The sequence below is a fragment of the Microcebus murinus genome, chromosome 24 (assembly GCF_040939455.1).
Source record: "Microcebus murinus isolate Inina chromosome 24, M.murinus_Inina_mat1.0, whole genome shotgun sequence".
NCBI classification, from domain to species: Eukaryota; Metazoa; Chordata; class Mammalia; order Primates; family Cheirogaleidae; genus Microcebus; species Microcebus murinus.
The window spans coordinates 19,142,307-19,159,320 of NC_134127.1; the positions used below are offsets into that span (position 1 = coordinate 19,142,307).

General features: G+C 41.2%; 1 protein-coding gene across 4 annotated transcripts in view; it reads left to right on the forward strand.

Moving 5' to 3' along the window:
• Positions 1-17,014, forward strand: part of XPO7 (exportin 7) — an 83,774-nt gene that overhangs the window by 64,797 nt on the left and 1,963 nt on the right. For all 4 annotated transcript variants that reach the window (XM_075997361.1, XM_012739230.2, XM_012739228.3 and 1 more), the window contains exons 14-27: positions 1,080-1,215; positions 1,724-1,797; positions 2,940-3,020; positions 3,945-4,008; positions 4,373-4,481; positions 5,444-5,550; positions 7,719-7,807; positions 8,556-8,663; positions 11,520-11,602; positions 11,847-12,061; positions 12,271-12,409; positions 14,243-14,403; positions 15,645-15,743; positions 16,298-16,425. In XM_075997361.1, the coding sequence (XP_075853476.1) occupies positions 1,080-1,215; positions 1,724-1,797; positions 2,940-3,020; positions 3,945-4,008; positions 4,373-4,481; positions 5,444-5,550; positions 7,719-7,807; positions 8,556-8,663; positions 11,520-11,602; positions 11,847-12,061; positions 12,271-12,409; positions 14,243-14,403; positions 15,645-15,743; positions 16,298-16,425 (1,593 nt within the window). The remainder of the gene's footprint in view (positions 1-1,079; positions 1,216-1,723; positions 1,798-2,939; positions 3,021-3,944; positions 4,009-4,372; positions 4,482-5,443; positions 5,551-7,718; positions 7,808-8,555; positions 8,664-11,519; positions 11,603-11,846; positions 12,062-12,270; positions 12,410-14,242; positions 14,404-15,644; positions 15,744-16,297; positions 16,426-17,014) is intronic.

Genomic DNA, 17,014 nt, shown 5'->3' on the forward strand with positions numbered 1-17,014 from the left:
GCAACCTTACTGAGAGCCACTACCTTAAAAGGTTCTAAACTTTGAAATGCTCTCCTTAGAATTAAATATGTTTTAACATGATGCCTTAGGCGTTATTGGTTTCCAAACACCTCAGTCTGTAATTCTCCTGTTTCGAAAATCCCCATCTGTCTCTTTCCGCCACCATTTTGTTCATCATTTGCCCATTTGCCTTGGGAGCCTTAATCCTGACAGAAATTTCCATGGCATTGTCCCACTTGCATTTTTTGAAGAGTTGAACAAAACTGTAATAAGCGTGAAATCTAATACCTTTCTGATTCTGCAGCCTGGTGTGACACTGCATGTGTCATAATATAAACTTAGTTTGGGCAATGTCTTGCTTACTGGTTGTCAGCTTGAATGTAATAATATAGTGATCAAGTCTCATTTACTCATGATATATCACAAATAGTTTGTTACCTATTCTCACACTATCAAAATGTCAAGTGACTCACAACATCATGCTTATTCAGCATTCACTAACTTGCATGCCAGTATGCTTTCTTTTGGGGAGAAGGATAGAGGGAACAGGGGTGAAGTCACAGGTAGTGTATCTGCTGTTTGTTTCTGGAAGTCTCACCTGCATGTGAACATCATCCTTTACGCATCTCCATTCTTTTCATGGCTCTGTGAGAAAAAAGATTGACAACTATTGATCTAGCCCAGTCTCACGCATTTATATATTAATAGACAAACTGGGATATAGAAAATTCCTGTACCCGAGGTCTCCCAGAAGTTTCAGGGAAGACCATTACCCCTCATGCCAGCATTTTTTAAAGCTGATTATGAGTTCTGACTATAGTTCTGACATAGTTCTGACTATGAGTTCAGTCTATAGTCTCAGTGGATAAACATGTAACCATTCAGTCCTCAGCTGTGGTTTCTGTTGTGGAGCAAGGAGAATTTTGTTCCCTCACCAGAGTTTAGAACCTGCAGAGCATGCCTTTCAGATCGGATGGGTAAGGAGAACAGGCATATGCAACTATTTCGGGGTCCTTGGATTGTCTAAGAGTAATCCAGATGTCCTGCTGTTGAGAGAATCATTGCTCCTCTTCCTCTAGGGTGCTCCAGCTAATGAACCTGACAGATTCTCGCTTGGCGCAGGCCGGTAACGAGAAGCTAGAATTGGCCATGCTGAGCTTTTTTGAGCAATTCCGTAAGATCTACATTGGGGACCAGGTGCAGAAGTCCTCTAAGGTAACAGACTCTCAGATGGCTCCATTTAGCTCTCACTTCTCACTTGTGGGGTTGCTGTGATTGAGGGAAATAGTTGATGATAGTTCACATAGCCTCCAGATTTTAGGTGTTGGGATAGTCCAAATGTTTTCTCTTAATCTGTAGAATTCTGGCAGACTTGTCAAAGAATTGGGTCAATTTCTCTAGTGCTCCATTTGTTTAACAAATAGTCAAAATGTTGTTCTCCCCCAAATTGGCAATTCTTAGTACATGAATTAATATTCAGAACAGCAGAAGGTTTGGGCAGTCATTTTATCATCTCAATCTTGAAGAGGACCAGTAGGATAGCTCAACATCTATTCAATGTTTAGTAATACTTAGAAACTAGCTCATCCCTTCAGTAAAGCCTTCCCCAGGATTGTTGTCCATTTTCTTCCCACATCTTATCCCCGATTGTGGATAAAAATAGTACAGGGATATGATTGTTCTAATTCATATTTCCTGGTTACTTTCTCTTGCTTAATACCAGCTGTACCGCCGACTCTCAGAAGTTCTGGGCTTGAATGATGAGACCATGGTCCTAAGCGTCTTCATAGGAAAAATGTAAGTGTTTCAGCTTGCCATCAGCAAGAGTCCCTTGCAATCCTATTGCAACTGTAAAATGTGATCTTGGCATTGTGCTGCCAGTGCCTTGGTATTCCAGCATCGATCGTTTGCGTCAGAAAATTGTGCATTTGAGTGTGTGACAAGCTGTGCTTAGAGATATGGCCCGGCCCCAGAGCATTCCAGGCTTGTACAGGCAAGGATTTAATTTTATTCTTACAGAACCTTCTCTTTAGCCTCTGTAATGACAGGTGAAACCCTGTTCTGGCATTAGCAAAATGGACCTCCCTCCCCAGCAATTGGGGCTTAGCCTCTCACACTTGACTGCCATGCCAGGGATGCCTGGAGCAGTCATTCTCTTTTTGGTGCTGATTTCCACTAGTTCTGTCCCCCAGGAGGAGAGCCCCACTTTAAAAGGTGCTTATCCCTCCCAGGAAGCATCACACCCTTTGAGACTCTTGCGTCTCCAACATCTTAGTGCCATTTAAACTGTCTTCAAAGTTGGAGTCCTAATTGGCCCTTTTTTTTTTTTTAAGTTATACCCCTTAGGTTACATTTTCCTCTTTTTAGGAGCTTAATTTATCAAAGCACACTCTTAAGAGCCAAATACATTACCCAGGGCTGTGTGCAAAAGGACATTTTGCCTTCTTCCAACTATCCCAACCCTAAACACTCATATCCATGAGCTGGTTAATTAAGATGGAAAGAGCAAAGGGGGTCTAAAGGACTCTCCAGCCAAGAATCCAGAAGCAAGGGCTACTAGAATTCTGCAGCTGACAGTGGATGGTGCAGGTGCAGAATTGCATACGTCTGCATGTTATCACTGCCGCAGAAATCTCTTACCCTTGCTGCAGAAATCAGCCCTGGAGTGCCCCAGAATTCCAAGGGCCTGGGTATGGGCCAGTGTAGCTTTGGAACCAAGTAGTGAAGATTATCTGAAGGATAATTTTTCTAGTCAACCAAATGTAAGTACGGAGATTTCCTACCCATTTTTTTTTCTTTTTTGTGGTCGTGATGTCTGTGAATTAGTGGTGCAGATGTGTGGTGACTTTTGATGAATGACTTTCTTCTTCTCCTCGCCCTCAAGAAAACCAGGCAAATCAAAAGAGTCTCTTGCTTTTTTTTTTGTTTTTGTCCTCCAGTATCACCAACTTGAAGTACTGGGGCCGTTGTGAACCAATCACCTCCAAGACACTACAGCTTCTCAATGATCTCTCCATTGGATATCCTTTTCTAAGCTGGCTTCTGTGCACAGCAGAAACTATGGCAGGCCACAGTCTAGGAATCATAGCCTCCTGCTATTTCTACTTTAATTTAGCTTTAGTGTGTACTCAGATATCTTCCATTTTCCTAGGAGTCAAAGGCTATGCCCAGGAAGAATCCAGGAATAATTTCAGACTTCAAAAATGAGATCAGACGCTGTCCTAATAATTTACACATTTATCCCTGGCTATTCCTAAGGTCCAGCAATACATAATAGATGCATCTCCTAGGTACACACTCTGTGTGGTCATGGTTGTAGTATCTTAGTGATAACAAAGTCCCTCTTGGGTTGACTGTCCTCTTGGGTTGACTGTCCTATCAGCTAGCTGATTGGTAGAAACATCCTGATTCTAAGCTTTATAATAGAAGTCGTGGTTATACTTCCTCTTGACTTAACACTAGGTCTGCTACAAAGTTTGAATTGCTCTAGGACAGCTTTTCACAACCAGGGGTCCGCAGAAAGAGTCAACCCTATAAAATTATTGGTGTGACTTTTTTCTCAGTTCTCCCAAAGATCATCATAGCCTTGTACCATTCTAATTAGTAAAGAAGTTCATTCATTATACCCAATAGATGCTGTAGGCAGAGCTTTAAGGCTTAATTCTCCCTTGGGACTCCTGCTGAGAAAAGCTACTCTAGGATATTCATGATTCTTTGGGGAAACTTCTGGGTTTTATCTATTTTCTTACAGATAGGAGTTTTCTAACTGATCAGTTAAATATTGCTTGGAAGAGAACACATTTGTTCCTATTTGGCAGTGGTATACTCAGGTGGTTTAGAAAATTCAGATATTCTAGTAAACTGTACCTTATCCTGGATGGTTTCCATCTGCCTTAAAGATCCTTGGTTTGCTTCACACTTTCCTTGACCTTCTTCGTCTTTACGTACAGTAGCGTAAGGAAGTTGGTGAAGCTTAGTGCGGTACAGTTCATGCTGAACAATCACACGGTGAGTGACGCTAGCCCCTCTTCCTGGCCCTGTCTCCCATCACTCACACATACACTTTCTCCACACATAAAGGAGAGGTTTAAATTGGGGTTCCGGGTCCTGCTACAGCAAAGATGGGAGTCAGCTGATGACACACTTACTGTCATCAGAGCTGTTCCCGATGATCTGCGTTATGGTGAAGTCACCTACTACTATTCACACTGCAGTAAATTAGTAGCAGGCAACAACAGTAAGCAAAACAAAACACCCTTCAGATCCTTAGGAATGACCATATAGCCATTAGCTTGAAAAGGCTCAGTAATTCTCGAATTACTCCCTCTAACCATGTTTTTACCTTTTTAACTTGTTTTCTTTTTTTCAATAGAGCGAGCACTTTTCATTTTTGGGTATTAACAATCAGTCCAACTTGACAGACATGCGGTGTCGGACTACGTTCTACACAGCACTTGGGCGTCTCCTCATGGTGGATTTAGGTACTGCAATAAATCCTAGAGGCTCATGAAGTAGTCTGGCACTGTTTTAAATTTTGATTTGAGGACAGAAAACTAGATGCGAAGGAAGTCTTTTCTGTTGTTTCAACAGTAACAAAATCATCTGAAATAACAGTCTGATTTCACTGAGAACAGATCATGCTGTCATGGTCCCTGTAACTGGAAGAGAATAACAGCATGCCCCTGAAGTTTCTTCCAGTGTGCAGTGGCTTTATGTTCCTTATCTGTAAAATAAGGGAATTAGTCATTGAGATTCCTAAATGCATCTTGTTGGCCAGATAACTTCTCCCCCACACTGAGGTGCAAACCCACTTTAGACAGTCCACACAAACTTTTTATTATCCATTTCTCTAGCACATATGAATCAGAAGGGCTTAATCTGCTTCGTAGCAATAGTGTTGATATTTGCAGTTTTAGATCAACTAATAATGAAAGCTCAATGGTATCATTCTCATTTTGAGCTACTTATATTTAATCATACTAAAATGACATTATAAAAACCTTTCTAAGTTCATCAAAGATTACTTTTAAAAAAAGGAAAGTGTGACTAAACCCTCCACAAGCACTTCTTTCAAGTTTTGAGTCTCGTGTGGTTCTCAGACACCAGCCATGCATGGTCCTTTCTGGACTGACTCTAATTCTCACTAAGGCAAAATAAGTAAATAACAGAGCATCTTGAATCACTGATACTGCAGCTCAACATCAGAAAACTTAGGACATTCTCAGACCAGATGGTTTCTGTCATTTTCTAGTTTTAAAATTCTCTTTCTGTATACACATTTTATTCTTAAATTGCTACTAAAACCTGTTGGGATGATAAAGGGACCCCCCACCCTTTGAATTACCTTTGGGTCTGCTCATCTTTCATCCCCCCTTATCTCTTGTGTATACACAGCTTTGAATTCTTGGTGTTGGGGTCACAGCCTGGGTTGTTTTCCTTACAGGAGAGGATGAAGATCAGTACGAGCAGTTCATGCTACCACTCACAGCAGCGTTTGAGGCTGTGGCCCAGATGTTTAGCACTAATAGTTTCAATGAGCAAGAGGCAAAGGTGAGTCCTTTACCCGCTGATTGATCAGCTGTTGATTTAGGGTAGTCCCTGATAGAGCTGAGATCAGCTAGCACACCAGACAATATTGAGCCCATAAACTATTGGCTGCTTTAGCTTTCTACTTACTCTCTTGGATCCCAGGGATTTTGAAATTGAAGAAACACATAAACTCTTATTTTTATATTAAAGTATATTTTTAAGCAGTTCTTAGGATTTTTTTTTTTTGGTCTAAGTTTTCAAATGAATTAACAAAGTTGTTTATGGTTTTCTTATTGCATTTTTAATCTGTTATATCTTTAATTATGGCCCCTTTCATTTTTAATACTGCTTATTAATGCTTTCAATCTCTTTCTAGATCAGTCCCTGCCAGAGATTTATCAGTTTTATAGTCTTTGCGAAAAAGAAAACATTTTTTGGCCTTGTTTTTAGCTATTTTTAATTTGTTTTCTATTTTATTCTTTTCTACTCTTATCTTTGCTTTCATATATTTTCTTTGGAGTCATTATTCTAACTTCTTAACTGTTCAGCTCTTCTTCTTCCCTAATATGATTATTTAAAACTATAAAAGTCCCTCTAGGTATTGCCTACAAGTGTGGGTTTTTTTTTTAATTGTGGCTAAAAGACACGTAAAATTTTACCATCTTAACCATTTTTACATGTACAGTTTAATAATGTTAAGTATTTTTACATTGTTGTGAAACATCTTCAGAATCTACAAGTTTTAATATGTACCATCTTCATTATCATTCAGTTCTTTATAGTGTCTCATTTCCATTGAGATTTCTTCTTTGACATGAGTCATTTAGAAGGCTATTCGAATGTCCATATATGTGGAATTTTAAGTTACTTTTAGTTCTTGATTTTCAGCTCTCCTGAGTGTCTTGATTGTTGCTTTCCTCATCTTTTTTACTTTATACACTCCTGCTTTCCCGACCTATAGATCTCTGTGCCAAATCCATAGACATCAGAATGTTAATATTGGTAGGACTTTTTGCCATGTTGCTAAGGTTACTGAGGCTGAATGGTAGAACCAACAGATAGCCAGGGGTATCACCAGAAAAAATGCCAGGCTTTACCTGACATTCCAGTGTTCTTTTCATCTTTAGAAAGCCTCTTAGTTTTCCCTCTGCAAATCAGCAGGGTAGTGAGAGAGCAACACCACTTTGTTCGCCACTCTCTTCCCTTTATATTTGTGTGTTGGGGTCTGAGATGGGTACTATTCAAAGCTGGGGTTAGTGTGGAACATATCAGTAACTTGGGCTAGAATATCAACCAATATCAAGGACTTAGGGTGAATTTGTATGCTTTTGACATATGCCAGTTTGATAATCAGTGAATATCAACCAAACATTTTTCCGTAATATTAGTCCCATATAAGGCAAGTAAAATTAACCAAAGGAACCATCTTGTCAATGGACTACAACCATCACCTACATCTTTGCCATATCCCCCGGCTACATTTTAAAAGCAGTCTTAATGCTCAGGGCCCCAAGTAAAAGTTCTATTGAGAAAGAGAGTATTGCATTTAGAGTCTTAGTGCTATGTATGAATCCTAATCTGGGCCCTTCTGCCACCTCGTAGCATGAGTGTGGGCAAGTTATTTGACCTTTTAAGACATAGTCTCTTTTTCTGTAAAATGAGAGCACAATACTTTATAGCTCCAACATTCAACAGGTCAGTCTTATTTCCTGACAGCCCAAACAGGAGGACGGACAGGTACCATGTAGATTTCCCCTTTGTCTTCCTCTTGGCAGGGTTTGCATTTGAGTTCCTTGAGGATATAGACTATTAGGATATATGTGACTTTTCTACATCTTCTTGTATGAGCTTTTTTGCTTTTCCATCCTTTTTTTTTTTTGCCCCCCAGATGTGCTCAGAGCATTTTCAGATGTATTACTTTAATATCTTAAGAGCTTGTCGGCCTCAATTTTTGCCATAATGGGCCAGGAATCATCCTATTTTCTTAGTATAACAAGCTTCCAAAGCTAATTTTCCAAGTCAAAAGGTTCCATTTTTAATTAACATGGAAGAGATTGATTCAGGATATTTGGGAAGGAGTATTTGTTGAACTATGGGAGGAAGAATTTGATTACAGATGTGTAAAATCCCCATGAGATGGTTATAGGTTTGGCTTTTCTTCTGTTTTAATATATTTTTGCCTTCTACAGCGAACTCTAGTTGGCCTGGTGAGAGACCTGAGAGGGATAGCTTTCGCCTTCAATGCCAAGACCAGCTTCATGATGCTCTTTGAATGGATGTATCCTAACTCAAGCTAGGAGCACACCACAGCAAGCCTTACCTGGGGTGTGATTGATTGGTGGTGAGATCGTAAAGGGGAGGTGGAGGAGAGGGAGGGAAGGCGTGATGAGTCAAAGAAGATGGAGAGTTACCCACAAAGGCCTGCCACGTGTCCTATAGTCTGACGCGTCCCATTCCACAGTGGTCTGATGGCATGTTGTTGTCTGAGATTAGAACGTGAATGAGGTAGTTTCCCAGTTCTTCTTTTGGGTCCCAGATATTAATACCTATGGAACTATATACCACTGTGGAACTGTTGATGTTGCTACACTTAGAAAAGAGAGACATTTCAATCTACCAAAAAATGACAGTTTTTAGGAATTAGGAAGTCTAACTTTACTGACTTCATTACCTTGTCCAGATCATTTTAAATTCAAGTGCCTCTATTTCTCTGAAAGATATGTAAAGGAAATAGCTGGTCCCTGTCATATCATAGAAGTTTGGTAAAGGGATAATAACAATATGAAATACATTGTGCTCTTCAGAAGAAAGGTGTATGTAAATTAAAATGTATTATTAGGTACCTTTTACAGGTTAGAGGACACATAGTCACTTTAGCATCTTTTGGTTAGAAAGACTCTAAGATGGAAGGAAGAGACAGGAAATTTGAGAACTGTAATTTGACAGTTTTGTGCTTAGTGTTGAGAAACTTTCAAATTCTGTACTTTTCTGGATTCAGAAATCCTTCCTTAGCTTCCCATTTACAGATATCCATCCTACATGCCAATTCTCCAACGGGCAATTGAGCTCTGGTACCACGATCCAGCCTGTACCACACCTGTGCTCAAGCTGATGGCTGAATTAGTTCACAACAGGTAAGCAGGAGGCAAACCTTCACAGGGCACAGCTGCCCTTTTATCTGACAAAGCCCTGAGGATTTGCTTCATCTAGTCCTTTAGGCAGATTGTGGGAAATAATAAGGTTCATGGCTATCAAAATTTGAAAATTTCTAAAGGTTTATGTGGGTGTGTTTTTGTTTGTTTGAAAGAAGGGTATTCCCAGCCACAAAGCCATAGCTGACTGAAGAAAATAAATCACTTTAAAAAGAATTTCAAGGCCAGGCATGGTGGCTCACACCTATAGCCCATAATCCTAGCACTCCGGGAGGCAGAGGTGGGCGGGATCACTCAAGGTCAGGAGTTCGAAACCAGCCTGAGCAAGAGTGAGACCCCATCTCTACTAAAAATAGAAAGAAATTAGTTGGCCAACTAAAAATATATAGAAAAAATTAGCCAGGTATGGTGGCACATGCCTGTAGTCCCAGTTACTCTGAAGGCTGAGTCAGAAGGATTGCTTGAGCCCAGGAGTTTGAGGTTGCTGTGAGCTAGGCTGACACCACAGCACTCTATCCCATGCAACACAGTGAGACTCTGTCTCAAAAAATAATGTGCCGGGCGCAGTGGCTCACGCCTATAATCCTAGCACTCTGGGAGGCTGAGGCGGGCAGATTGCTCGAGGTCAGGAATTCGAAATCAGCCTGAGCAAGAGCGAGACCCCATCTCTACTATAAATAGAAAGAAATTAATTGGCCAGCTAATATATATATAGAAAAAAAAATTAGCCGGGCATGGTGGCGCATGCCTGTAGTCCCAGCTACTCAGGAGGCTGAGGCAGGAGGATCGCTTGAGCCCAGGAGTTTGAGGTTGCTGTGAGCTAGGCTGACACCACAGCACTCAATCTAGCCTGGGCAACAAAGCGAGACTCTGTCTCAAAAAATAATAATAATAATAAAATAAAAGAATAAAAAGAGTTTCAATTCAAGGCCAGGCACAGTAGCTCACACCTATAATCCTAGCTACTTGGGAGGCTTAGGCAGGAGGATCACTCAAGCCCAGGAGTTTGAGGTTGCTATGAGCTAGGCTGACGCCACAGCACTCTACCCTGAGCAGCACAGTGAGACTCTGTCTCAAAAAATAATAATAAAATGAAAAAATAAAAAAAAGTTTCAATTCAAGGCCAGGCACAGTGGCTCACACCTATAATCCTAGCTACTTGGAAGCCTGAGGTAGGAGGATCACTTGAGCCCAGGAGTTTGAGGTTGCTGTGAGCTAGGCTGATGCCAGGGCACTCTAGCCTGGGCAATACAGTGAAACTTTGTCTCAACAACAACAAAAAAGTTTCAAGATGTCTATTCTTACAAAAAGTAAATTTGACATCCAAGATCCAAATTACAACAGGATCAATAAAGGTTACTTTTTTATAAAAAGTGAGAAAGATTTCCAAAACACCAAATTTTAGATTTACCCAATAATTTAGGAACAGTGAAAAAAATACAGCACCTTAGCTTTGTTAGAATTTCAGGCATGTGCATCTATCTCTCATGGCACTCCTGAGAGAATTGGTAATTTTTAAAACTACCTTAGGGAGTAGATAATATTTAATGAGTCTGTTACCGCCTATGGGGCTTATATTCAAGAGTTATTCATTTATAAAATAGATATTTGAGAGCATCTCCTCTTTGCCAAGCACTTCCCTAGCTACTGTGCCAGGCAGAATCTCTGCCCTCTTCAGTGTTACAAATGGTGGGAAAGACAGATGGCAAAAACAAGCACAGAAGATACTTTCAGACGGTGATTAAGTGCTATAAAACCACGAGGCAATAGAAGGAGAATTGAAGGAGGGTCAGGGAAGTCCTCTGAAAGAAGGTAATATTTAAGCTGAGATCTGAATGACAAGAAAGATTCTGGTAGTCCTGCAAAGATTGGGGTGTTCTAAACAGAAAAGCAACTGCAAGAGTCCTGAGATAGGCTACACTAGCTGGGACTTGTGGCTGGAGGATGCCTGAGCCGGGGAGTCGGACCGGTGGGCAGACAGGTCATCTAGAACCTTGGCACGGCAGCAGTGAGAAGTGGGCACTTGTTCTCATTGCAGTGGAAAGCTGCTGCAGTGTTTTAAGCAAGGGATTAAAATGATCTATTTACATTATTTAAAGGCTGCCATGTGAAGAGTGGGACTGCAGGGGGACGGGTGGGAACATGGAGACCATATAGGAAGTGGGCAGATATCAGGGCATATTTTAGAGCTAGATCTTGATGGCTCAATGTGGGAGGAAGGAATGAATCAAGATAGATGCCTGGGTTTGAGGCCTGACTAGCTTGAGTCCACTGAAGCTCATTAAAAGAACAGACAAAAGAAGAGGAGTTCTTGTCTAATGAACAGAGTCAGGAGCTCAAAGCTAGGATTCTTACAGATCTTTTCCTTCTCCGCCTGGCTTCTGTTATAGCCTTCCAAGTCCCTTTGTATCTTCTCTTTTTATAAAGTGGCAACAATGCTTGTACCCCTCCAGTAGTTGCCACCGAAACCATAAAGGTAGGTATAGACTAATGCCTGAAGGGCAGTGAGGTAGTATGAAGAAGTGACTGGTAGAAACTATACTTTAATCAAATAAAATTGCGAGTTTTAAAAGTAATTTTATCTGCTGCCACAATTTTTTTGCTTCTTTTAAATGTTTTCAATTTGAGCAGCAGAACTTGAATCTAGCATGTTGGTCTTCAAGATATAAGCTACATCGTATGGGTTAAATATCTGTGACTTGGTTATTCTCACATTATGATAGGCAATCTGCATATCTTATTGCAAAGTCACCCAAGGTACTCAGATGAGAGCCTGACGTACCCCAGTCTTCCAGGAAAACACCTCTGACTTTTTCTTCTCCTGTGCTCTCTGCTCAGATCCCAGCGACTCCAGTTTGATGTCTCTTCTCCCAATGGCATTTTACTTTTCCGAGAAACCAGCAAGATGATAACAATGTATGGTAAGTGCTTCAGAGGGTCATGCACCTGGATGTGAGTTTCAGCTCAGTCACCACACTGTAAGCAGTGTGGGGGATCTCTGGCTAGCCCTGGCGACAGCCAGGACACCATTTCCTGGGCATGCTGTGTTCCTCACATGTGTGTATCAGTGTGCCAGCTGTCACCACGGGCTTTTGTATGCCTTTGGAATAGGAAGGCTGAGTTGATTCCAATGTGGTTGAATAAACATATATTGTGTCTACTCAGGCAATCGTATCCTGACACTAGGAGAGGTCCCAAAGGATCAGGTCTATGCCCTGAAGCTCAAGGGCATCTCTATCTGCTTCTCCATGCTGAAGGCTGCCCTCAGTGGGAGTTACGTCAATTTCGGAGTCTTCCGTCTCTATGGGGATGATGCCCTGGACAACGCCCTACAGACCTTCATCAAGCTGCTTCTCTCTATTCCCCACAGTGACCTCCTGGTAAGCCTGGAGCTCTGTTGACAGCACCTTGCCCCTTAGCACATTCAGTTTTTTTCACCTGAGACCATGATTGAATGTTTCTCTTGAGAAACTATAACCTAGCTCCTTTCCGCTATAACTCTTTTGTTTTCTCAATTTGAGATCCTCTCCCTTCACACTGAAGTGGGCACAAAGCCTAAACTGATTTTCTTCCTCCTCCTCTCCCACAGGATTACCCCAAACTCAGCCAGTCTTATTATTCACTACTGGAAGTCCTGACCCAGGACCACATGAACTTTATTGCAAGCCTGGAACCTCATGTCATCATGTATATTCTCTCTTCCATTTCTGAAGGACTTACTGCACTTGGTAAGCACCGGGATGGGTTGGTTGGTTAGTTGGTTTTTACCACTTAACAGAAGGGAAGAATCTTGCTCCAGTGTCCAAAAGCATTACTGCCTGGGGAGTTGGCACTAACAACAGAATACGTAATTCATAGTACTTTCTTATCCAGCAAGTCCTTACTGTTCCTCCTAAGTAGCAGGCACTGTGCAGGGCACTAAGGATACAGTAATTGACAACACAGAGTCTCCGTCCTTAAGGAGCTTTTTTATCTAGTAGATGAAACAGACATGAACAGACTACTGCCTGTTTACCATGGTTAGCACTTGCACACTACCACAAGGGTAAGTACCAAGTGCTACAACAGCCCTCAGAAAGAATACCTGAACTCTGGTACTGAGGACGTGGGGTCTAGGAAGACTGGCTGGAAGACTTGGCCTCAAAGTGTAACCCTAAAATCTGGATGGTTGTTACCTAGGTTAGCAGGGGAGGGTTCCTAGCAGCAGGGGCAGCAAAGACTAGCACCTGTGGGCAAGAAGGAACCAGGAAGTCCAGATGGCTGGCACACAAGCACAAAAGAGTTAGAGAGAAGTGAACTTGGGCTCTCAAGATAAGCAGGAGCCAATGTGACAATCATGAGTGCCATTATACCCCTCGGTAGAGTATTTCAACTCTACCCTGAGGCAGTGGAGGCTGTGGGAAGATTTTTCACAGCTAGTGCCTTAAGATTTTTCATTCTAGTTCATATGGTTCCTGTCAGCCTTTCTATTTCTAGGTTACCTTCTAGCAGTCTTAATAGGTATGCGTGTACAGACAATAAAACACATTTTCATATTCGGTCGAGCAAAACATAAAGAGAAGATTCAGTCAATTGCAGAATAATCATGACATAATGCAAATACACATAGACTCCAAAAGTCAGTTTGGATCCACCTACTGGTGAATTGGGCCACACTTCACTAACACACATTTACTTCCATCAGTCCAGTCACAGTATCACACCTTGCTTTGGGAGGCTATTTTATGTCTTCTTGAAAATAGAGGGACTTTTGCATACGCTGTCAATCTCATAGGAATCAGAGAATGGTTTACTCTTTTAAGAATATGCATCCCTTGATGCTGTTGTCTCACTTGGTGTTTGCAGAGGAAACAGTGCAGGCAGTGCGGCTGTGTTCCCTTTGTGAAATGCACATAGACAAATTTGTGGCTCCCTCGGAGATGCTTTGGAGATAAATAACACAGCACACCCCGTTCTAACAACTGTAGGTGTTTATAGGCAATATTAAGCTGGGTTTATTGACATCTGTCAGATAGTGCAGAGCATAGGCTCACGTCTCACACTTCTTGGATCTAATCACAACTCTTCAATTACTAGCAGTGTGATCTTTAGGCAAGTCACATAATCTCTCCAAACTCTGGTTTCTTCATGTGTAAAACAGAATGCCTCCTTCCTGGAGTTCTTAAGAGGATAAATTAGAGATAATATCTATAAAGTACTTAGCATAATGTCTGGCACAAAAGAAGTACTTGCTGAATGTAAACTATTTGTTCATTTTTATGAAGCAGAGGACATCCATCCACAACACATTGAGCCAGTAATTTCAGTATTATTTTTTGTATTTATTTTGCATTTATTACGCATACTCACTTTCAAACTTAGAAATTGGGCCTCATTGTATAATGGTGGTAAGAGATGAACTGGAAGCATTCTGAGTAGTGGCCTTGGCTGAAATGGCCACAGTTCCCAGTCTGACCAGGTACTTCTATGGGATTTCAGCTAAGGATAATCCATGTTGCCCAGGTCACCATCGGCAGCTCAGTGTGCCTGCTCGATCCCACCCCTGCCACTCTTTCTTACAGACACCATGGTATGCACAGGCTGCTGCTCCTGCCTGGACCACATTGTGACATACCTCTTCAAGCAGCTATCTCGGAGCACCAAGAAGAGGGCGACACCCCTGAATCAGGAGAGTGACCGCTTTCTGCATATTATGCAGCAGCATCCAGAGATGATCCAGCAGGTGAGGAAGTGGAAGGTTAGGAGGCAGTGATGGGGTGCCCCACAGTGGAGGAACCTCTGCAAGAGAGGGGAGGCCACACAAGATAATGAACATGACTAACATCAGGTTCATGCTGCTGAGATCAAGTTTGTCTTAAACTTGCAGTGGGAGCCAGGCACAGTGGTACATACCTGTAATTCCAGCACTTTGGGAGGGCAAAGCAGGAGGATTGCTTGAGGCGAGGAATTTGAGACTAGCCTGAACAACACAGCAAGACCCCATTTCTAAAAATTTTTTTAATTAGCCACGCGTGGTGGTGTGGACCTACTAAGCTACTTAGGAGGCTGAGGTGGGAGGATAACTTGAGCCCAGGAATTAAGGCTGTAGCGAGCTGACTGTGCTCTCGCATTCTAGCCTGGGCAACAGAGAGAGAGACCTCATGTCTCTAAAAAATTGCACTGGATTTTGAGTTTGCTAAGTAATCATTAGATATAGAAAATTTGAAAAAATCAGGATCTGAATTGTTGTTCTGAATGTGACACCAACCCCTCTTCCCTGGGCCTATATCATGAGCACTATCCTCCTGTGAAAATTACTTTGCTCACTCATTGCCGTAAATGGAACATGAGTTAGCAATAGCCAGCCTTCTTACGGCTTATCTTCTCACTTGCAAAATGGGAACAAGAATGCAGGACAGAAAAAATTAACTGACCACAGAGATATCAGACCATATGCTTGCCCTTATTTTATTTGTATGCAACAAAAATAAGACTTGAAGCAATTTGCAAAAATCCAAGTGGAATTATTAGATAAAAATAGGTAAAGAAGTGGGATCTGCAGAACTACTGAGATTTTAGCCAATCTCACCTTTGCCCACATTGTTTTCTATAAGAAGCAGTGAAATAATTTGTAACCCCATCACATCTACTCCTCTGGGACAATACCTGGAAGTGATAGTTCATGGTATTTTGCCTACTTTAATTTTGTTTGCCTGACCTCATCCCATCGCCTATAAGTCTGGGTGAACTGGGAAGGTCCATTTGTAAACGAAATTATCAAACCAATTTAAAGAACAGGAAAGGAAATATCTTAAGCTTACCTTGAAATAGAAGACTAAAATGAACCTGCACAAAATATTTGTCTGGTTTACCCTACACAGAAAAAGGCCTTCAACCTAATATATTCCTCTCTTTGGAGGAGTCATTTTGTTTTGTCTCAGGTAGCCATATACTAGGTCACCAACTGAGATTTTCCATTTTCAGATGCTGTCCACGGTGCTGAACATCATCATCTTTGAAGACTGTAGGAACCAGTGGTCTATGTCCCGACCTCTACTTGGCTTGATACTACTTAATGAAAAGGTAGGAGAGCCAGCTCCCTGATGCGAAGCCAGAAGAAATGGTAGGCATACACTTGGCTGTCACTTTCCAGGTACCATGAGAAATGCACATAAAAACACCCCAGGATGGCAGAACAGGGAAAATGGGCCATTTACTGAGCATGTCCTATACATACTTTGAACATCATATAATCACTTGACTGTTGGACGTCAGCACATGTGGCAGTTCAGGGAGACAAAAGATAAAGGTTGAGGAAGTGATTTCCTCTTGGTAGTAAGAGAAATCATTTAACAGGAAAGAATGTACCTGAGTATTAGAGCATTTAAGACCTAAGTTCTAATTCTAGCTCCACCATAAACCAAGTCTTGAGATTCCTATAAAAGAAGGGTCCCATAAAGTACTTATAAATTAAAAATTCTTGGTCCTGCAAGACCAGAATTTTTTTTTTAAGTATCCAATTTTAGTAGATATTCCATTCCTTCTGGGAAAAGAATATTCTTCAACGCTGCAGTGACAGAGGGCTAATCTGCCTTTCCCCCATTCTCTTACCTTCTATTTCACTCCTTGCCCCACAGTATTTTTCTGACCTAAGGAATAGTATCGTGAACAGCCAGCCACCAGAGAAGCAGCAGGCTATGCACCTGTGTTTCGAAAACCTGATGGAAGGTATTGAACGAAATCTTCTTACGAAAAACAGAGACAGGTGAGTCTAGAGGGCCCTGCCAAGAAACTGTGGGTGACTGTTATTTTTCAAGTCATTGAAACAAGAGTGTACCCATGTTTAGAGGCCACGTAGAACAGCACTGTCCAATAGAAAAGCAAGCCACATTTTTAAAAAGTTGAAAAAAACAGGCAAAATTGATGTTATCAATATATTTTATTTAACCCAGTGTAGCCAAAATATGTCAATGTATAATCAATATTTAAAAATTGAGAATTCTAACATTCTTTTTGCTGTACAAAGTCTTCAAAATCCTATGTATTTTACATTTAACAGTGTGTCTCAATTCATGTGTTAAATTTTCATCAGAAACACTTGATCTGTATTTAGATTTCATAAATTTACAGTTGACAAAGCAGATTCCCATATCCAGCTTATTCCAAAATACTTTATAAGTTGTCCAATAACTGAATTGAATATCTGGGTTTTTTAATTTAAAATAAGGCATCTTAATTTAAAGTTGATTAAGGTACAACTGGGGAACTGTATTTTAAACTTTATTAGTTTGTTTCCACAGTCAGTGCACACTGGCTGTGGTTCAGTGCTATCTGTGGTTGGTGGCTACCATACT